The sequence below is a fragment of the Podarcis melisellensis genome, assembly GCF_964234715.1.
Source record: "Podarcis melisellensis genome assembly, chromosome: 1".
Lineage (NCBI taxonomy): Eukaryota > Metazoa > Chordata > Lepidosauria > Squamata > Lacertidae > Podarcis > Podarcis melisellensis.
This window is the reverse complement of record NC_138528.1, coordinates 59,338,011-59,361,272: the sequence shown is the minus strand read 5'-3', so window position 1 is coordinate 59,361,272 and position 23,262 is coordinate 59,338,011. Positions and strand designations below refer to the sequence as shown.

The window sequence follows — 23,262 nt, the reverse complement described above, 5'->3', positions numbered from 1 at the left end:
CATTAAAAAACTGTCAAATCATTCGATAACCTCCCAATTTATATTTGACACTCATGGATGAGAAAGATACATGTATATTGCTTTAGGTTATTCAAGGAGCAGTTTAACAATGTCAGCCCATTTGTGAAAATCTACAGATTCTGAACTCACTGAAACCAACTCCGTGATAGAATTTGCCTTCTCATTTAAGCCCAATTGGCCACCACAGCATGCTGAAGATTGAAAGTACTTTAGTAACTGGCCATATCAATTACTTCATTAATGCAGTAGTTTTGTAAAAAGAAAGAAAGAGGGGGAAACCATTTCTTGGCATACTATCAAAGACAAGAAAGTCATGAAGTTACCAGAATATGAGAAGGTACCATATAAAAATTTAGATGATTCCGCAAACCTTCAACAAACCGTGAGGTACTAATCAAGTGTTTGGAGTTCAACCACTTCAGATTTTCACATGAATGAGAGTGCTTCCATGTGCCTCTCCACAAAACATCTTCCACAGAAACAGCTAGAATTTCAGGGGAAATCATTATTTATGGGGGGTGGGGTAGAATAGAAAATACTTCAGAAATATCAGTCTGCAGTGGTCAAACCCAGGCACAGTTTTTCCATCTCAATGACAAGTAGGTTAGAGAAGTCCGTTCGACTTCCAAAATGTTTGGAAACCAAGGCGCGGCTGCAGGAAGCTCTGTCGGAACCACCATCGGACATTCGGGTTCCAAAGGACATTTGCAAACTGGAAGACTCACTTCTAGGTTTGCGGCGTTCAGGAGTCAAAACATTCAAATTGCAAGGCGTTCGGGATCCAAGGTACAGTAAGCCTGCAACTTGCATACACTTAACTTGTGCACATTCAGCTTTACGTGCTTGCTAATAATAATAACAAAAAATTAAAAGGGCAATCCATTGGCACTGCACCCAATGTGTCTTGACCATGCATTGTTTTCACTTTAAGCACAATCCCCGGAATGTAACCCCCACAAAAGTTGTGGGCTTACTATACTGCAAAATATGGGTTAAGCTACATTGATTTTGAGGTCCTTTACAAGACCGTATAGATACATAGACAGACAGACAGACAGACATGCTATGCCATCTAAATAGACATATGCCACAGGAACTAAAAAAATTGGTCGGACTACAGGTTTATAATGAGAACATATCTCTGTTAATATCCAGAGAAGGAATCTACATAAAGGTAATCTGTCAAATAGTTTTCAAATCAAATCCTGTCTCTATTTGTACAAAGCCATTAACACATTTCAGACTACATTTCCAGCATGTATTGACAACTCTTTGAAAACCTGAATGCTCCTAGCTAAGCATCCTATGAAGTTGGGCCCCTGCTGCACTATAATTATGCAATACTACCTCCGGACAGAGAGTGCAACTACAGGGCTCCCTATTTGGAGTTACTATTAAAATGACATGAAAAGAGTAGATATGTTCTTAGTTGTCAGAATATTTAAAATGCAGACAAGCAGTTCAGTTTCAGGAATCAGCCAGGATTCAAAGAAATAGTGAAAGGTTGGTTCCCCACCCCCCACCCGTGTCTCTCCTCCTGCCTCCATATACGACAGAGATGAGAGCAGCATCTGTCAGAGAGCTGTGGAGTCTCACAGTTCAACAAAAGGCTCCCATGACTTTTGTCTTGAATTTCCCAGGACATGGTGCCATGCAGATGAAATAGACAAAACAGTACATGCAAGAGAAGGAACAGCAAGGAAGATGGCATTAACTGTCATGCTAAATTGGGTCTGCACACTAAGGCGCAGCTTAAACATACAGTTCTTGTCTAACTGTGTCATCTAAAAGCTAGAAGCTAAGGCAAGAGACTGAGCTGTAACATGATGCCTATTGTTTGAAATTCACCCCTATCAATCATGGCCCTAAGGATGAAGAGGATGAAGTTGATGATTCAGGAGTCAGGAGGGTAACTGCACACAGGTCCAGCTCCAGAAGCACTTCTGCCAAGACATGCATGTGGCATAGCTGTCAAGTGTCCCTTATTTGAAGGGACAGTCCCTTATTCCAGCGCCATGTCCTGCTGCTGTCCCTTATTGATGGATGTCCCTTAAATGTCCATTTAATGATGTCCCTTAAATTTCAAAGTAAGCAGCTCCTCTCCCTCCCTCCCTGCCGGCCAGGGAGAAGGGAGGTTCAAACTGTGTCGCTTGGCTGTGTTGCTCACCCAATAAGAAGTCTAAGAACGACTGGGGGGGTGGAGCTTGCATGCCTTGTGTGTGGCTAGTTAATGCAAGCGGAGGGGGTTTTTGACTGCTGGATGCCATTTTGTTGCACGTGATGCTGCAAACTTTGCAGTGCAAAGCCAGGCCGGGGAGCCATCTTAAGTTGAGGCTGCATAGGCCTTGTGGTGCATGTGATTCAGATTCTATTCAGTTGAACCTCTGGTTACAAAGTTGGTTGGATAGTGTTCTCGAAGCTACCAGCATGAGTTTGAACAGACTGCAGGAGGACAGGAAGACTGGAGTGCCTGGAACAGGTGAGGCTGCAGGTCCCTTATTTTGGCTGCTGGTCCCTTATTTTCAAGGCTGCTGGTCCCTTATTTTCAAATCTGTAAGTTGACAGCTATGGCCTGTGGTGTCAGGGCTCTAATAGCCCAAAGATGTTACATTGCTGTCCTCTGATTCAGGAAACTCCATTACAGAAGCCCCAATACAACCAGCATGTCTCCCGTTTTGTTGGAGTAAAGAACTGCTGGAGCAATCCTCATTAATTTAAGACCACGCCCTGCCCACCCAGCAAGCTTGCAGCTGGGACAGAACTGCTGCTCCTATATAGGTCTCCATCTGAAGTTGACTGTTGTTGAAGCAACTTTTAGTATGATGCCTGTATAAGGCAGTTTTACCTTGCCCTGATCCACCTCTGTTCAGGTCAGCAGAATTCACTAGGTAGCTTTACGCAATCCAGAATTTACTACCCTCAGCCCACCCCCAATCTGTTAGTATGATGGTGTGGCCTATCTTAGAAAAGATCACTGAGATGAGGAACACAAAATGCTTTGAATATTTTAAAAGTTCTATATATGTATCAAGTATTACATTATCGCCACTGCTGCCACTATCCAGACATAACACGAGCACTGTGAAATCAGTGGTGCTGTTTGGAAGCAACCTCCAACAGGGCCACTTTTTCACAAGTTTAAACACCAACCTGAAATAGAAGAAATAGGAAAACGATGGCCCTAAAGACTGCCTAGGTTTGTACAGTTAATTATGCCTGTAGAGATTATTTCCCCTTCATGGTTCTGCAAAGAACAGACCAAAGCTGCAATTAATTCCATATTTCTGATCCTGCAATCCTAACCAATTCTGCTTTCCTACTGGGGAAAAGACTATGAAGTGCTGCCACCTCCTGTTACAGATAAGGCAACATAAATATTGCATAACATTAAACTTAAGACCTAGAACCCAGGGCACCGCCATGGTATTTTACCTATTCATTAAACTGCCATATTTTTTCGTCTATAAGACGCCTCCATGTATAAGACACCCCCTATTTTGGGGGACTCAGATTTTAAAAAATGGGGGGAGATGGCCCAGAGTATAAGATGCCCCCTAATTTTTTACATTATTTTTAAGGAAAAAACCCTACTCTTACACACAGAAAAATACAATAACTGCTCAAAAGTCACTACACAGTTGCTTGCAAACTGTGAATTCATCCTAAAAGTCTCTAGAAACTCTAGAAACTGTTCAAAAAACAGACACAATGATACCTAATGTAAAAATATCTGCTCTATTAAAGAAAACTGAAATCCTAACCCACTTATCTGGGAGCAAGCCCCATTGAATTTAGTAGGATTTACTTCTGAATAGATGTGGCTAGGATTCTGATGTAAGTTGAAAAACACCTCCTTGCTTATACTATAGCATACTCATCTAACAACATCCCACAACTCATTTCTTCAACCCCTAAGGCTTAGCATAACTTCCTTAACAGGGTTGCAGAATACTGTAATGGAATCCTAATTATGTAAGCAGTGTTCTAAATGGTATTGTGTAATGTAGTCTGCCCTTTGAATAATAATTTACTTTATAGTGTATTTGATGGGGGAAGTCTTCCATCCTGGTCAGATGACTGCAGGTTTAACTGTCACTGGGGGACTTTAGACAGGTGATTAGGGGCTGGAGAGAGGACCCTCAGTATGCAAAATAATGGTATACTATATGCATGTTCTAGTTGGTAGTTGCAGATTTAGGAGGTGGGCAGGTGTTGGGGGCTGTGCCCCTAAAGGACCAGGTGTGCAGCCTGGGGGACATTTTGAACTCTCAACAGTCTACGGAGATGCAGGTCAATGCTGCATCAAAGGCAGCTGTCTGATCTGAGAGGAAGGCAGAAAGTGGCGTGGTGGTTGAAGACTCACTGGGGAATCTGAACCACTTAGCCTAGGCTGAAGAGACCTGTCCACAGTGCTGAGGGAAAAGAATCAGGTAGGTAGCCGTGTTGGTCTGACACAGTCGAAATAAATAAAAAAATTGTCCAGTGGCACCTTAGAGACCAACTAAGTTTGTTTTGGGTATAAGCTTTCGTGTGCATGCTGGTATCTGAAGAAGTGTGCATGCACACGAAAGCTTATACCCAAAACAAACTTAGTTGGTCTATAAGGTGCTACTGGACAATTTTTTTATTTATTTTGAGGGAAAGGAAATGAGGCAATTGGGAATGCTAGTTCTGTTAGGAGAGTCTGAGGATGATTCCAGGAGAGCATGGCAAAAAAAAAAAAAAAACAGACTTGCACTTCAATTACATCAGTGGGGAATGAAACTGAGACTTCAACAAAGCCCCTCAGTTTTGGTGTGGCTTAACTGGGATGAAATAAATTACAAGGGCAATCTGGCAAAAGAGTTTAAACAGGGGCAACTATTGCTCGGAGCTTTCCTGGTTTAGAAAAAAAAGCTGTTGCTATTTAAAGTGGCATCAATAAGTTAAAGAGTATACTGTACCCATTTAAAAAATACATTCCTATATTAAAATTACCACATTCTTTATTACAAGAATATGCAGTGCACAAACTTATGTGGTTAATTAATATCTTTTTTAAATATAGTAACTACCAGGGGCTGCACTTCTGCTTGCCCCATTCGCAAACACCCCACTATTCCTCCCAAATTAATCCCTTGCTCCCTCTAGAACTACTGAGCTCACTTTTCACCTTCCCACCCCCGTTCCTGAAGCCCTTTCTGTATTCTCTCACCACACATTACAACTACTCACTACCCTTTTCAACTTCCGCCCAATTATGAAACCACCCCTCCTTCTATTTTGCAGGCCCTTTCATGCCCCTTTCATCCTCACCCCAGCCTTCCCTAGTTCAACTACGATAAGCACCTGTATCCTACAGGTACTCTAGTCAGAGCAATGATTGTCTACAATTATTCTTATACAGAACAAATATGTGTGCAACAAATTCCCAACACCAACTTCGTCCAAGGAAATTCAACTTCAAAGAAAGAGATTTGGCATGGCAAAGCACCCTTAAACCTATCCATGCCCACCATTTTTATAGTGCTGCTCGTTCCTCCTCCCACCCATCCTAGCAACTCTTCTCATTCAGTACAGGATTCTGTGTCACTGGACACAAATTGAAGTTTGGGGAAAATTAGGCAGATACGTACATTCATGTCTAATGGGCATGTAAAAGGGTGTTTTGGCAGGAAACTGACATGGTTGTTCAATCCATTTTTGGCCTTTTTGTTGCCTCAGCTTGTGCTACTGAACGGAAGATGGAAGGAAGTAGGATTTCCAACTCATAAGAAATTAAGTATGCAGATGCTATCTGCAGCAAAACAATGGAAAGTCTCAACAGATTCTATAGTGAGACAATGGCTTTTACTTTTTTAAAAAAATTCTGCCATTATATATAATCTTATTAAGCATGATAAAACTGAATAGAACTATTAAGAAAAATCAATTCTAAACATCTTGAGTGCCTTTCTTTTTGCATGCAGATAATGCTGATATAAATAAAGAGGAAATGTAAAGGAATTTTTACATTGATTAAGTTATGGATCACAGTGCTTTAACACATGTAGTGATGGGGCGATGACAACAGAGGTTTCTCTTCTTTTTTGTTAATTTAGCTATTTCATTGAAATTGATGGTTTCCTGCTGGGTCAAGCATTACACTTGTAATATTTTTACATTTTTACATTTTGATGTTCCTATCATTACAAATGGGAACTGACAATTTTTCAAAGAAAGGCTTGCAATAGTGCTGTGCTATTTTTATCATCTGTATTTTCATAGATTTTTTAAAATTATATTAGGAATTAATTACTTTAATGATTACTTTTTATTTATTTTTTAGATTTGTGTATTTTAACTGTTGTTTTAGTTTCTGTCAGCAGCCTTGCATCCTGTTTAAATATAATAATAGTAATAATAATGATAATGCAAAATTTGATACATACTGGGGGGGGAATCACTTTATTCTGTTTTAAATTTGCATTTAAGAGACACACACATAGAGATATCCTTGTATCTTGAATATTGTTTGTTTGTTTGTTTTATGTGTTTCATAGGAGGCATGGGTCACAAACTAACCCATCATCATAGACTTTTATTGCACTAGCCATAGGCCATGGCATCATTCAGAAAAATAACAAAAAGAAAAACAGCAATAACCATAAAAATTATCAGGCACCACACATACAGTATAAACCACAGTCACAACTACTAAGATTGTTTGTTGCATAAAATAGAATAGCAGAAGATTCTCTAGTAAAATGTGCCAAATTAAATATCTGAATCCCCTTCACAGTTGACCACTATTTTACCTAGTTCTTTCCTCCTGATCTTCTTAGCTGCCAATGCATAGAGTGCTACTTTATAAGTTACAAAGTCATCAGTATCGCTCTGCAGCCATTTCACCCTTTCCACCCTATTCAATTGAGTTCCATTGAAAACAGGGGTTTTATGAATCAGTCTCTTGGGTCTATATATAACGGGCACTGCAATAAATAGTGGCACAGGTCCTCCACACAGGGTTGCCCACACAAAGTCTCTCTTCATAATGTACTTTGCCGTAGCATCCATCCAACACCACCAAGGGCATCGATTGGAATCGTAATTCTGTGAAAGCGATTCTAAGCATGGCAAGTGGGAGCTTTGATAGGTAACTGGCCCGGGTATGCTCCGTTTTAATAAGTAGGAACCATGGCAAACTCTTGGTAGAAGCCATCATGGTTAGTTCCCTTTCTGCATCAGAAAGAGACAATCTCTTAAAGGGCCTCTTGTCCATCTTCATATTCACCTGACAATCTTGTAATTGGTATTGGGACAAGAGGCGTTGGATACCGTCCTTCCAACATTTGGTCTGTTTCTGTTCTGTGTGTGACATAGTGGGGAATATCTCCTCTGAAAGAAACTGAAGTCTTTTCACATAATTTAAGCACAAGTAATCAATTCTAGCCTGTATTGCTGTCACGTCAGCTTCAACGCGGAAAAGAGCAGCTGGAGTCCCGTTGGGGAGCAAGAGCACATTCCTGATGAATTTGTTCTGCATTATTTCTAAGGCTTTGTTGGCATTTGGGTCCTTGCCCCATATCACTCCATGAAGCATCTGGGAGACCATTTTTAATGCAGGTTCCTATAGCTGACCACTTGCCGTAAAATAGAATTACATTCATGCCCCACAAGCTTTCTGCGCTTTGAGTTTCATAGCCTCAATGTGCCCTATATCCATGATAGTGTCTGCACTTTGAGTTTCATAGCCTCAATGTGCCCTATATCCATGATAGTGTCTCAGTGAAAAGGATTCCCAGATATCCGAAGGAGTGTATTTGCTCCAAGTTCTGCTGATCCATTTTCCATTTAAATCTGGGACTATGCTTCCCAAAGACCATAATTTTGGTCTTGAAGTAATTCACAACGAATATGTACATGATCAATACTAAGATAACAGTACTGGTCCATGTTACAGAATACCAGGATGATTTATGTGATGTACTTGGAACATTAAAACGTATATATAAATTTTCATACCACACTGTCTCATACCCAAACACTACTTAACAAGAAGAAGATACTTTCAGCCCCCACCTTCTCTAGAAGCCAGCTCTGTCCCCATATCTTGCTTTGGATTACAGACATCTTGAAAATAGCTGCAGATTACACCAGCCAGTTCCTCTCTCCCTCTCCCCAACCCCAATATACTCTGGAATTACTTTAGGATATTTCAGAATACTTTACATATGTCCATATAAACAAATGTACATTTTATATGTAAACAGACATTCATATAGATATGTTTTCTAGGACAAACATTTGGGCGGCTTTAGACATATTACTGACTGGGTGGGAAAAGGGAAGACAAAAATATTGATTGCTTTTTACCATACCAAAACCACACACACATCCTGTCAGATATAGTTATGCCATGACAGCTTCCAATGTGTGAGCCACTGCATCACCAGCACAAAAACACCAGCAATAAAGAGCTATATGTATCCTTGTGCACACAGAAGTTCAGTTCACCTTATACCAAACACTGCTTTTGATCACAGCACATGAAGAGAGGGAAAGATACAGCATTAAGACAGAGGACCCAAAAAGCTGGAAGACACACACACATAGCCCTTCTTGGGAAAAGTTCCACTGAGGGAGGAATTAAGTTTCTCTTACCAAGAAGCTAAAAGGAAAGACCAGGCAAGCAACAAGGGAAGCCACAAAACCACATACTTAATAGTAGCAACCAGGAAAAGTCTTGCCAGAGGGACCTCGCTCAACCTCATATCCACAATGCAGACACCACAGAGCAAATTTTAAACTCCCAATCACAGCAGCAGACTGAAAACAAGACACACCATAGGCATTCCTCACCTCATTACCCAGTCAGGTGCATAAGGAGCACAATGGCTTGAAGAGTAGCCCTAGCCTGAAGGACCAGCACAGGTTTTCTATATAAGGGGTTTCAGGTTTGAATCCAGGGCTTAACACCACACTGCAAGGAGTGGGGAAGGACTCCCACACTCAATAGTATAGCTCCTATATGGGCAAAATAATCCTTTTTAACTGTTCCTTCCTGTCTCACAAACAACTCATGTAACTAATCCTACTACCACCACACACTATATTCTTGTTGTATGTTTCTGACTGGAGTTCCAATGCAAGGTACCTGTAAATGTTTGAGGCAAAGAAGTGTTAGCAATAAGCTCTAGTTTCTGTGAGAGTTGTGAGGCCAAGTTGTTTATTTATTTATCAACCATATTTATAGACCGCACTTCACCTAAAGTTCCCAGGGTAGTAATACACAGAATTAAAACCAAAGTTATACAAGCCAACATAAATTCCAGGCAAACAAAAGAGCAGCAGCAATAAAAATCCAATCTAATATACCTCACCCTTTCCCAAAAGCCCAAGCAAAGCAGTGTGTCTTGAATGGGTGACAAATGACAGCAATGTCCTAGTGAGATGCACTTCAGGTTATTCCAAATGAATGGGGCTGTTACTGAGAAAGCCCACCCACAGGTCCCCACCACACAAATTTATTTGGTGTGGGGACCACTAACAGAACTCCCCCCTCATTATCTTAACCCAGAGATCTTTAATGGACACTTAGGCACTCTGCACATTCTCCCTGTTTCTCTTCACCAGGGTTCCCCCATATATGCCCTGTGTTTGCATGACCTAAGACTAGAGAGATATAGCCCCACGCTACACACCCTATCATCTCAGTTGTGGTCCTCTTTTCTAGGGTTTTTATCCTGATGCTGATATATTGCATACCTGTCAAGTGTCCCTATTTCCCTGAGACATTCACAGAATTACAGAAGCAATCCTGGCTTCTGATTTCATCTGGGAATGTCCCATTTTCCCCCTCCAGCGCCCCCACCAAGCACAGGAGGACAATTAGCCGGTGTTTGCAGCCAGCGCTTGCACTTAGCAGGAGAACCCTTCATGAAACAGAACCTTTGTGTGCAGGGGAGCATTGCTCTTGTCGGCCCCTCTCTGCCACTGCCAAAGCCACCAACGCTGTCATGGCTGCATGAGGTGCAGCATGAGCAGAGGAAGCAAGCAAAGTCAGAAGAAAGTGAGCAGCTGCCAGGTAGGGGCTGTGGCAGGGCAGGGGGCCAGTTGACTCTTGCATCTTTGGTGTTGTGCTCTTGCGCGAGCCAGCTGACACGTGTCTCAATTTTCTGCTGAAAAACATTGGCAGGTATAGGGTTGTAATTGGGTCCTGATTGTAATCATATACTATATTTCATTGTGGAGACATCAGAAAGGCAGGAGGACAATATTTTATTTTCCTCTTCGCATCAGCTCCATGGTCAATATAATGATCCACTATTTGTGTATTTATATTTTATTATGGTGGTGTCTACTCTTTATCTGTCCTGGCCACATCCCCACCTTGTTTGGGTTGCTATACTAGGAGAGTTATATAGCAGAAATGTAGGGGTGGCGTATCCGTGCAGCTGCACTAGTAACTCTCATGTGGCAACAGTACACCCCCTCAAACATAAATGTGTTCCAGCATCAAAGCAAAAACTTTTCAAATAAAATTAGTATTAAAGCTATCTAGCATCATTACTAGTGGTTTTGATATACTTTTAGGATACCAAGACAGAGATTGGTGAGGGAAGGAACATGCTTCATATGCAAGAAATAAGTCAGTCTTCCAAATTATTAGTTACTTACACTTTCATTCCTGTTAAATATATAAAGATATTAGCCTTACCTTGAAATAAAAATGCTTTACTGGCATTATGTAGTCCAGACACCTGTGTAACTCCAATAGTCATGTTGACTAGATCCAGTTCTGTGATGATATCAATTTGTAAGTTGGGGTCCATTCCAAGGCCTACAACTGGTTGAAAAGAAGTCAGGTTTTAATTTTTAGTTCAAGTAAAATAACTACATACGCTGTGCAACCATGCACAGTGCTATAGCCACATTCCATTTTTAAATAGCCCTAGTCCTACAAACAACAAAAATGATCCACTGCATTAACTGAAACTGAACTCCCATCTTTCCAGATCTTTTTTTACCGTATGGGACAGGGCACAATAAAGCACCATCATTAATGCAACAGCATGACATGATAAATGAGCCCTGCAATTAAACAAACCTTAAGAACTAGAAAGATGAATAACATGAAGACAGACAGAGATCGGATGGAGAATTTTGTAATGTATTGGGCAAGTAATGGCTGTGTTTAATGAGATATGCTATTACGAAGGACTGAGTCTTATACACACACTTACAACCCACTAAAACACTTTAGTAGCCCATATATTGCTACCTGCATTAATTTCTTTCATTGGATTATCCAAGTATTTTGAATGCAACTTGGACAAATAACATTGCATATTGCCTTTTCTAGTTTGGGTTTTCACCAAAGGCAAGAATGTACTGCTGCATTTGGAACATTATCTTGGTGCTCAAGTACAGGATGCATAAATTCACTGTGGTTTTTCCTGAAAACATCCAAACTGCAGGCTGGTTTCCAAACAAGTCATATTTAAGAGTACACTCATTGGCAGCAATTTAAGTTATTATTAAGAAATTCATTGATTTCATACTCCAGCTATGACTAACCCAGTACAGTGGTACCTCAGGTTGCAAACACCTCAGGTTACAAACTCCGCTATCCCTAGTTCCTTGGGTTAAGAACTTTGCTTCAGGATAAGAACAGAAATGGCGCGGCAGCAGCTGGAGGCCCCATTAGCTAAAGTGGTACCTCAGGTTAAGAACAGTTTCAGGTTAAGAATGGACCTCCAGAATGAATTAAGTTCGTAACCAGAGGTACCACTGTATTTATATCTCCCTCACTTGGGAAATTCAGATTCCTGATACAGCTTCAACTTGTGCATTTTGCAGGTTAAAAAATGCAATGGTTGCCATTCCATTATGATACTGTTAACAGATCACCCTGCTAGGCAAAGGAGCTAGACTTGCTATACCTCTCAAAGGAGCAGTGTAAGTAATAACTGCTTAAAGTAATATGCACCAAGGTGTGTGTGCACAATCCTGCCATAGTGAATGTGCAGTAACAGACTGCCAGTACTGTTAGGTTTTGCTCGAAGATGCAGTTGCATGATGCCAGAGGACTGCAACTTATGTGCTATAACAAGGACTGAATACATTGCCTTATTCAAGCAGGCAATCAGCACTGCATTAACAAAGCTGATGCCACTCACTACATGTATAGCTGCCACTCACAAACCACCAGAGGCTCAAACTTCTGAAGACATTTTCTTCAGCTACCTTAGTCCTGCTTCTTCTATTGCAACTTTCTGACACTGCAATTGTCTCCTTGTTCTCCACATAAGCAAACTACAGTTACGATTCCTACCAACAACAAAAAAGCAATTTATAAAGGGGTTAGGTAGCTGTGAAACTGAACTCTACATATTCCCACAAAAAAGTGAAAAAGCGGCTTAGTAAAACATCCAAAGACAAGAAAGATTGGCTGAAAATAAACCAGGAGAAGGGATTAGTAGTACATGTCATGTACAATTCCATAATTTTAAAGGTAAGGTAAAGGACCCCTGACAGTTAAGTCCAGTTGCAGATGACTCTGGGGTTGGAGCACTCATCTCACTTTACAAGCCGAGGGAGCCGGCGTTTGTCTGCAGACAGTTCTTCTGGGTCATGTGGCCAGCATGACCAAGCCGCTTATGGCGCAACGGAACACCGAAACTAGAGCAGCGCACAAAAATGTTGTTTACCTTCCTGCCGGAGGAGTACCTATTTATCTACTTGCACTTTTTGCCATGCTTTCTAACTGCTAGGTTGGCAGGAGCTGGGACTGAGCAACGGGAGCTCACCCTGTCGTGGGGATTCGAACCACCGACCTTCTGATCAGCAAGCCCAAGAGGCTCAGTGGTTTAGGCCACAGCACCACCTGCGTCCTCCGCATAATTATTATTATATTTTTGATTACAACATTTTCCTACAAATGAGAACCAGAGAAGAGGGTGTGCTTAATCCTTTTCCCTTTCTGCTGATTGATCACTCTAAAATTGCACAAACACCCCAAATTATGGGATATGCAGTCAAATCTAACAATGCATATTCTTGATAGCAAAACCATACATCTGTACTGCTGATAGGCGTACTCAGACCATAAAAACATAATTGGTAGAGAAGGCTCTGTGTGGTGATATTACCCCTCCTGTCCTGGAAGGGAAGAAACAAAAAAGTATTTCCTGTTCTTTCTCTTTCTCTTCAACCAGCCATGGAGGGGGTCATCTGACTGCTTGCTCCCATATCAAGTCCATGCCTGAAGCTGTTTTTGTTGTAAACACAAGTCTTTTACCTGGATTTGTTTTTGCTGCTGTTGCTTCTGCTGCTGCTAAGGGTGAATGCTTGTCTGTGAGTAAACTATATGTTTTAAACTTACTTTTCAGTCTGCAGCTGATAAACGCTGTAACAAAGGGGGAGCTCAGCCTAACAGCTAACACCTATGCTGTCAAATAAACGACATAAAATGGGAATAAAACTTTTCTCAGCCCCACACTTTTAAATGCAAGCAGTAAGCTGATCCTTCTGCCTGTTAACGTACATATGTGGGTTCTGTAGGGGGACAAAACATAGTTAATTATATTCCCTCACCTACCTAATAAAACCCATCACAAATTATGTTCCCAATCATAGAGACAAAAGCCACTTGGGGGTTTTAATGGATGAACAGCAGGAAAGTAAAGAGTTAAGCACACACTATTACACCCACCAATTTTCTGTTCCCAATTAGCCTCCTGCAGCTGCTTTGAAAATTTAAAAAGTAGGGAGGGGGGGAGAGAGACTCACAGAACTGCCAATCACACATATAGTCTGACCCACAGCTCCACCCAATTCAGTATTGTGCTGTCCTTCTGTAACACCAGCAGCACGTATATATAAAGTACTTTAGAGTTCTCACATGTATACAGACATTTCAGCAAGAATTTCAGCACAGCAATGGTGTAAGACAGGACAGCACTGTTACAATTTTGGGCAATGGGCATTTATGGCTGAAAATCAATTTAAAGGTATCGAATCCAAGAAACTGATGAGCTAAGACTATCACATCTTAGTGTCAGATTCAACTATCCCATTCTGCTAGAGAAAACCAGCACAAGGACTCTCCCTTCTCTTTCACCTGCATATCCCCCAAGTTCACTCTGTAGGGCTGAGAGAACCCCAAGAAGAGGCGGGGATGAGGAAGGGGAGTTCTACCAGGCAAGCAAAGCTGATCTCCTTAGCTGACAGAACGATCTCCTTGGTACTACGTTGACCTTAGTCTCATAAAATGCAATTCCGTACATTTCCTCTCAGAAGCAAGTCTAATTGAATTAAGTGGAGCTTATTACCCGGTAGGACTGCAGTCCTGGCCACACAGATGACCCATGCCCTCACTTATTTACAAAGTACAAGGTTTCCTCCTCGGCACTGATGGGAAAGAAGACTACAAAAACTATACTTGTGGCTGCTGGAAGGGTCAACACACATTAAAATCCATTTCACTGGTGCAGCAAAAGAGCCCCATATAAAGTAGCAGGCTTCCACATATGTGGAATAAGCTTCTGCAAAATGTGAATGATCTCACACTCAAACAACATCAACCTGCCATTTCTGAAATTTTATCAAGAATATGCAATATAAATGTGTGTACAGTGGTACCTCAGGTTACATACGCTTCAGGTTACATACACTTCAGGTTACAGACTCCGCTAACCCAGAAATATTACCTCGGGTTAAGAACTTTGCTTCAGGATGAGAACAGAAATTGTGCTCCGGCGGCATGGCAGCAGCAGGAGGCCCCATTAGCTAAAGTGGTGCTTCAGGTTAAGAACAGTTTCAGGTTAAGAATGGACCTCCGGAATGAATTAAGTACTTAACCCGAGGTACCACTGTCTATGAGACTACAAGGGTTCCAGTAGAGCATTCTGGCTACATTCTTAGAGCTACACTTACTTAAGTCCATTGATTTTAATGGTTCTACTTCGAACATGTCTAATGTTGGATATCCCACAGGCTATTTTGTTCATATTTTGGTAGTAGCTGTTTATCTTTCCCATGCAAAAATAAATCAGTTAAGATATGAGTGGATATTTATGCCCAGAGGTCAGAATGAAAGCTGTTTCTGCATCTATTTAGTCTAGGAAATAAAGGATATCAGCAGACTCATAAAACTGCTCTGCAGGTGATTATGCACTATTCCAACGAGATCAACAGACTCAGAAATAGATCAGTAAAGCTGAATTTTACAAGGGGGAGGCAATGTAATGAATTATGTAATGTGGCATGTGTCTTGGATGTACTGCAGAAATCACCCTTGTTCCTTTTGAATTTTTCCAGTGATTTAAAATGAAATAAACACAAAGGAATAAATTCCAACCATGAAATGAATAGTAAAACTGCAACTGATCTCAGTGCTTTCAAAGTTGAACCTAGATATTAAAGTTTATGAACGATGTGTGCAGAAGCCTGGGTATCCTTAGTCTCCACAAGGTTATTGTGGTCTTTGAGGATTTGCTCCTGTTGAATTTGTGAATTGGGGACCCTTGTCAGCTAGCTTGCCCAAAATCCATTCAACTATAGAGTACCGTATTTTTTACGGCTGCATTTTTGAATACTATACAATTATACAGAATATTATTTTAACAGATGTGTGGCTCATTTAAGACCAACTCACGTTTTGATTTTACAGTAAGGAAATGAAAAAAACAAAGGGTTGTGAAAATGTTTCTTTTCCACAAGGAAAATAAATCTGATGTGTCTTTACACTCTGTGGGCACACAATATATCTCTGCTTTTTTCTAACAGAGATGCACAGATTTTTCTGTGTGCCAGAAAAACAACAGGTGAAGAACTGCATGACTTTTATATTAAAACAAAAAGAATAGACTGGTAAATATAATGTGTATGAACATTTAAATTTAGAACCTGTTTTGGAAATTTCAGAGATTTACCAGCAAGTCAGACCTCCATGCTGCCACTTTCAATATGGTTGTAGAAATTCCTGCATCTGCCTTACACAGATAAAATTTGAGTATGTTCCAAAACCTACAGAAATAAAACATTAAAGGGTTCTTCTTTTACCAGGCAAACATCTCTACTCAGAATTAAGCACCACAGAAATCAACAAGACTTGCTCCCAGGTAAGTAGGTATAGGATTGCTACCCTTAATCTCATGCATGGTTGGCAGAGATGGGTAGGCCCAAGGCCTTTTAGAAAAAACTAGTTTGCTTTTCTCCTCCCTGCTTTAACATTTGAAAAGAACAACAACTGGCAATTTGTGCTCTTTATAAGCATCCAAAATTTGCTGCCTGCCTTGCTCTCTTTAACGATAGGGTCAGTTAGCCCTGTGAAGAACAGCTGGAAGAGCTAGACATATTATTAAGAACTCAATAGAAGCTATTATAACTAGGTAGCTGAATCCTGATAAAACTGTTCTTAAGCATCTTTACAGGAACACTACATACATTTCTTCACACAACAAAAGCAAGTTTGCACAACCATTAAAAAAAATCACTACTGAACCCCTGTCTACATGATGATGTGACATTACACGCTGCTGGTTTAGGCTCAGGCTGCATATTTGGATGCCAAGTGAAAGACAGGCCATGCAAGTTGTTTATGTCACATAAAAGTCAGCTCAGCTTACATAAATGTTCAGGGAAATTTAACACACTAATTCTGCAGTACCCAAGCATAGTGTGAATTTTATCAATATCCCGTATTAACTGGCCTTTAAATCTCCTGCTGGCTTCATTCATAACAGATGTTGAGAAGAGCCACAGAGGTGTATTTGACTTCACTTTCAGGCTGGTACTGCCATCTTCAGTAACTATAACTAAGGTCTATAATGAATGGCAGAGCTGAGGAGAAATGCCAGGTGCACCCAGAGACCTGATATTTTTGCAGACCTGGACAATGCTAGTGGTTTTAAATTTATACTGCCAGTAGCGCAGCGAATGCATAGTTGCGGCTCAACGGGCGCACAGGATCTAGAAATTTCCCATCAACTATTCCTTTTATTCCAGAGACTTTCACAACATGCAGCCAGTGCTCCTGCTGTAAATAGAGGTGTATATTCCCAGTTAGCAAAGTCATTGCGATTGGAATACAGTTCCAAGTGTGTCACAAGACAATATCTTGTTTCAAGCTTTCCTCTAGTCCTCTTGTCTGTTTCCACTTCATTTCTTCAATTCTTTTTATCTCCATTCTTTCTCCTTCTCTCTTTCTCCCCACTCACAGCTCTTAGCCCATTTCTGATTCCTTTTCTCCCCTTGGTGGCTATGCCCCTCAGACCTCTTCTTACTTTCAGATGGGTATTTATAATGGGATGGGTGCTCCTCATGCACACTTTTTTTATGTCATTGTTTGCAGTCATCCACACAAGATCATTAGCATCAAAATTCCACTCCGCATTTTTATACCATTTAAGCAAGATTCATCGGGGGGGGGGGCAATTTGGTATGCTAAAAAAAGGAGAACTTGTTACCAATCACCCATTTCCAGTATCTAAATATTTACAGTATTAAGCCACTTTCTGGGGCTTAACCTCGAATTCGACTCATGCAAAGCCCCACCATCAGCAGAGTGAGGTGGTCATTTCAGGAAGATGAATGATGCCAAGTGTCATGAAAGAAAAGCAAACTGATAGTTATTTAACTTATCATTGTTGTATTTTAACTCCCAGGGAAATATGCTTTGGGGATTTTCTGGCTCAAGTACCAAAATATTCCTGGCCAGCTTTTGGTACTATGTACTGTGGCATGAAGAAGGGTTCTGTTGACAAGTAGATAACAAACTGGCACGAGACCTTTGAGAAGAGACTGCATTTTATATAGGGATTTCAATTAAACCACCAACTTGGGACAGCATGAAAAAGTGGTTAGACGAATTTATGGAGGATAAGGCTATCAATGGCAACTAGCCATAACAGCTCTATTACTTGCAGTATGCCTTAGTTTTCTGGGAATCACAAACAGGAGAGTGCTACTCTACTCATATTTTGCTTCCATTTGGTTGGTCACTGTGATGAACAGAATGCCCCTTTTGTTTGACCCAGTAGGGTTCCTCTTATGCTCATATGAACTGCAGCTCCTTAGTGATATGTATCTGCCTGACAATAATTTTGCTCCAAATAAGAGTAAGTCTGTAGTGTAATATAATCAGTATAGCAATTAATAAATAACTGGTTTCTATGCTTGTAAAACATTGAAAGCCTATTTTGACATAAAGTGATTTATACTAAAGAAATAAACAATCAACTACATAATTAAAAGGGGTCCTTTAAATGCTTCTCCAACAGCTTTGAAAGCTGCTCTTCTGTGAGTCATGAGCCATATTTAGATAAGACAAACACAAGGGTGGGATGATTGTATGCGTCTTTCCCATAGAATTATCACTACCACAATGCTCAGTCACACACAATCAGCCTCTATCCACATGGTTGTTAATATCCAAGCAAAGTATGAGTTGCTCAAACCAAAGGTGGCTCTCATATATATACAGCAATGTTTTGGCCCCACAATTAATTTCTTTCTGCTAAGTTAAATGACAAAGAAAACTCTCCCTCCTTTGCAAATCTGGAAAATGATCATGTCCCAAAAGTATATGCTGTGAAGCAATGGGAGAAGAAACTGTCTCCTTCAAAGATCTTCAGGAAGAGCACAGGTGACTATTTCATTTATATCCAATGCCTTAAGTAGAACAAAGAGACAAGGCAATTCGTTTTTCTTCTTATAAATTAAAAAGAGCCATTAAATGGAAATCATTTTCCATTTTAAAGTAGCACAAATCATTGGGTTTGATTTTTTTTCTTAATCCCAGTTGATGGGAATAACCCACATCCTGACTTTCAGTTACATCTTCAATTTGCACCTATGTATTAAATTTTGCAAAGAGAAGGAAAAGAATTTGACCCACTAATGTTAAATGTCTATTCACAGGATTGTGGAAAGTAATTACTCACGTCAACAAAAAAAGTATCTTTAAAGTAACCAATTTGTTCTCAAAACCCTACAGACTTGCCACCTTACTGTGCTTTTATCAGTCTCTTGGCTACCTGGAACATGACCATCATAGAAGAGCTTCACTTGATTGCTGTATGCCTAAGTATCTCATGGATGCACCCCCAGGTCACAATTCTTTGCTTTCATCTTGCCTATACAGAAGGAACATTCGGTTTAATGCACTTACAGTTAACCATCCTCATGCAATATTTACTGCTCATAACTATTATGAAACTTCTTTCAAAACAAAAAATCTTGTCTGACAAAAATCTAAATTGCAAAGGATGCTCACCACAACTTTCCAAATTATTCACCTCATAACTAAGCCATAACATTTTGCTGTAATTTTATGGATGAGAAAATTTCATCTAACTGCATCATCCATATAACTTATTCACATGAGGATCTACGAGTAAAGGCCTGGTTGTTAATTAGATCCTATTTACAGGATTCAAGAATGAGCAAGTTGCATGGATGGCCTATGCAGACAAGGATACAACCATTCAAGGTTAAACATTCAAGTCCCAGTGATTTCCATAAAAGAGAGCTAAAGGCTCATGTATCACTCTCCCCTACGTAAACGAATAGGATTTATAAACTGCATAATGTTGGATGACTTGTGCGCAAAGAGTTTCCCATTTGTGGACCATACTTATTAATCACTCCAAAGCACATTTGATGTAAAGTGCTTTACAGACTTGTTTTCATTACCCTAGTGAAATAAACTGCTTAATTCCTTTCTGACTAGTGAAAGCTGACATAAAGGGGATCATATGTGCAGATGCACATATGTGCAGATGCAAGTCCCAACTACCTACCATAAAAGCTTATTCCAGGAGCCACCTAAACACAGGTGTTCTGATGGATCTGTCCCCTTAGTCTTAAAACTAGCTACAGTATACCTAGAATATCAAATACAAACTCAAATTATGCAATCTTGGTAATCTGTAGAAGTAAAGATAGTTTCTTCACAGACATCTCCAAAAGAGTGACCGCCAGACTGACCCTAAAGACACTTTACTTTAGGAAGTAATAGCACAGTCCCTATTGACTCAAAAGTTCTGTTGAATTCAATGGGGCTTACTCCAAGGTAAGTGGTGTTGGGATTGCAGTCTAAATCATGCTAAATTTAGTGCAACTTGCTAAGTATGCCTTATACCTGCAGGGTTTAGACACAGATTAGGATAAGGGGTACTACTGAAATGTTGAATTTTCATTTCAACTAGGGAATCAATATCTACAAAAAAAAATTAGAAAATTAACTTCCTTCAAAATCATATAAAGCAAAGAGTCTATTTAAAAAACTCTGTAAACAGGTGGGAAGAGAACAAAAGAAACAAGCAAAAAGCCCAAACTATTCCTGATTATTTCCTTTTTTTAAAAGAAATTTTCCTAATTCTCCTAACTGCACATACAGGATTGACAACCCTAAAGAACTATTCCTATTAAGGCACCCTTTTTAATTAAGATGGCCCCCACTGCAACCAATGTAGCAAGTATTTGTTAAGAGAGAAAGACATAAGGATAGCAGCCCACATGCATCCATTTCTTCCTTCTGCAGGCTTTCAACATTATGATCAGATTGCCCTAAAAAGCAGTTTGCTCCAGTTAAGTCTCAATTAAAGTGTGTTCTAGAAGACAGGAAGCTAAAGGGGGTGGGTAATCAGATGTACACAGAAGGTTCTTTTTTCCCATCCCTCTTGAACAGGAGTACTCTGACAAATCACTATTATAAATTCCAGAATTAAGCAGATTGCTCCCCACCATGTGAAATGAAAGCATTCTAGAAACCAGCTGTTTGTACTCCCCTCCGTCTCTGTCAAAGAAACCCTTAGGGACCTGATCTCTTGCATTCTCTAAAGTGGTGTGCAGTGGGTTTCCCTAAAGCTCTCCACTGTTAGTACTTAAAATCCTCTCCACCTTCTTCATAAGCAGACAAAAAGAAGGATGGATGTCTAGGAAGATTTCTCAAACTTTTCATTTCCTGAATTTTTGTTAGATTAAAGCCTATAAAATAGAAATAATAATCGAAAAGAGCAAGTGAACTCATCTTCGGGAAGCAACAGAAAGTTAATGTCCAGAACGTTTCCGGCACTCATCTGGAAAGGGGAACAGGGAAATTTCTCACTGAGAACAAGACTTGAAAAAGCAAGACCACTTGTCATACACACAGCGCCCTGAACTGTTAGTAGCCGATTAATGGTGGCTGTTTTCTTTCTTTCATCAAGGCCATTGTGATGAGCTAGGATCACTGCATCCGATTTCAATATCTCCAGCTGATCTTATCCTTGAGCGTTTTCCCTCCCTATATTTTATCCTCCTCCTGGATCAGACATAACAGTTTCAGTGAAAAGCCAAGCTAACTGCATGTCCGTGGCTGAGAAGACAATAAAAGAGTGCCACTCATGTGCAAAGCCCAGAAACAGGCACTCCCGCTTTTCTGGGAGGAGAAATCCCTGGTGGAATAACGCTCATCTTAAAACGCACACGCACGCACACACACCCTCGTTGTCTTGCGAGCCTCGACAAGGAGATTATACTTCTGGCAGGTAGAAGTCACCTGCTTTTTTCAGCGTGCTCACAGGAGGGGATGAATGAATCCTTAAACTGGTGCTTGCGTTATATGAACACATCAATTTACAAATCATAAAAGGCTTGACAAAGGGGGATCAGAAGGCTAGGGCGGGGGGGGGGCGTTGTGGGTCTGGGGTTTGCAGTAACGACTGATAAACGTAAGCAGCTTGCTCAGCTGCCTCTCCTTCCACCGCGCGCCGCCGCTGCCACTGAAGCGGTCCGGTGCCTCCTAAAACAGATTGGCTGGGGTGGGGCTTAAGCAGGACTTGCAAGGTCCTGAGAGAGCTACTGCCATTGCAATGCAAAGTTTCCGAGTTCCGCCTCGCAAGCCGCGGCAAAAAAAGGGAAAAGGCGGTTGGATGGGGCAGGTGGCGGCGCCCTGGGATCGCGGGTCTCCTCCTGGACCTCCAAGGTAGCCAGCGACGCTATCGATATCTCTTTTCCTCCCACTTTCCAGCCCTTGGGCTTTTGCTCCCTCCTCCCCAAAAGCCACAATCCATAACGGTCGCTTTTCAGCACAAAATCGATTACCTTAAAGATAGAACACCCCACCCCTTTCCCCTCTGTCCCCTTGATCCTCGCCGTCTTTCACTCACACGCAGCCCAGTTTCTGCGCTAACTCGCGGCTGGAGGACTAGAGCAAGAATAGTCCCCGGTCTCACTTTTCAAAAAAGAGAGGAGAGAGAGAGATAGCACCTAAGGGGAAGAGATCGGCTGCTCCACAATGCCAACTAGCTATCTATTGTCTTTGCAACAGATACACCGAATGCGTGAGCGAGGATTATTTCCTATTAATATATTCTCCTCCGTAACGACCCCCGTGCCCGTCGCGAGCAGCGCCTTTGCAGCTGCTTCGCACCTCCCTTTCCGTGCAAGGCTGCTGGGGCGGGGATGCCCCCCCCCACTCCCCCCAAAAAAAATCTCCGCCCGCCACCCCTTCTGCCTTACCTGTTCTCGCAGCTGCCAGGCAAACCCAAACGCCTACAATTACATCCATCTGGGCTGGTCGCGCTGTATTCCCCGTTGAGATCCCGGCGCACGGCAGAGCCTGGCTCTAGCACTCTTCGGAGCTGCGGAGCCTCCAAACTTGAAGCGCCCGTTTTGCCAGGGCTTCGAATAGAAAGAGAGATGGGGAGGGAGGGAGGAAGGAAGGGGGGAGTAAGAAGAGAGAGAGAGAGACAGCGGTACACAACCAGCGGCCAGAGCTGCTACCCTGGAAGAGCCCACGTGTTCTCCTCGGGGATGATCCCGGCTCTGGTTGCCTTTTCCCCCGCGGGGCTCCGCGGCGCACGCCCAGCCTGACGCTCAATCTTTGTTCAGCTCTTTCTCCGCCGCCGCCCCCGCCGCCTCCAGTTGCCTCCGCCTGCCGCCAGGAGAGTGGCACCGTGAGCTCATCGCTTGAGCGGATCCCCCTCTTGGCGCCTAATGGATCAGTCTGAAGCACTACCAACCCCCTCTAAAGAGGGAGGCAAAGGCATCTTCTGAAAGAACCTGGGCAAGTGAACAGGAAGGGAGGCTGTCCAGAGAGCCGTCCAACTTACTCCGAAAAAGAAAGAGAGGAGGCTGCTGTTGCTGCTATAATTCGCCTTGCGTGATAAATAAGGGCGCTTCGACGGCAGGGGGGGGGGGGGAACAAAACAGTATCGCTTTATTCGGGTTAATTGATAGGGCTCCGAGCCCCACTGTCTCCCTTTCCGTCCATGTGTTTTTATACCTGCC

At 41.6% G+C, this 23,262-nt stretch overlaps 1 protein-coding gene across 4 annotated transcripts in view; it reads right to left on the bottom strand.

The window, feature by feature from the left end:
- The window catches only part of NELL1 (neural EGFL like 1), a 379,806-nt gene extending 356,930 nt beyond the window's left edge, over positions 1 to 22,876 (bottom strand). Inside the window, exons 1-2 of one of the 4 annotated variants that reach the window (XM_081882839.1) lie at positions 22,492 to 22,876; positions 10,700 to 10,828 (exon numbers count right to left, since the gene is read on the bottom strand). In XM_081882839.1, the coding sequence (XP_081738965.1) occupies positions 10,700 to 10,828; positions 22,492 to 22,540 (178 nt within the window). In that variant the 5' untranslated portion in view covers positions 22,541 to 22,876. The remainder of the gene's footprint in view (positions 1 to 10,699; positions 10,829 to 22,491) is intronic. The other 3 variants (XM_081882838.1, XM_081882841.1, XM_081882840.1) reach the window with 3 other exon arrangements.
- Between the last annotated feature and the right edge of the window lie 386 nt (positions 22,877 to 23,262).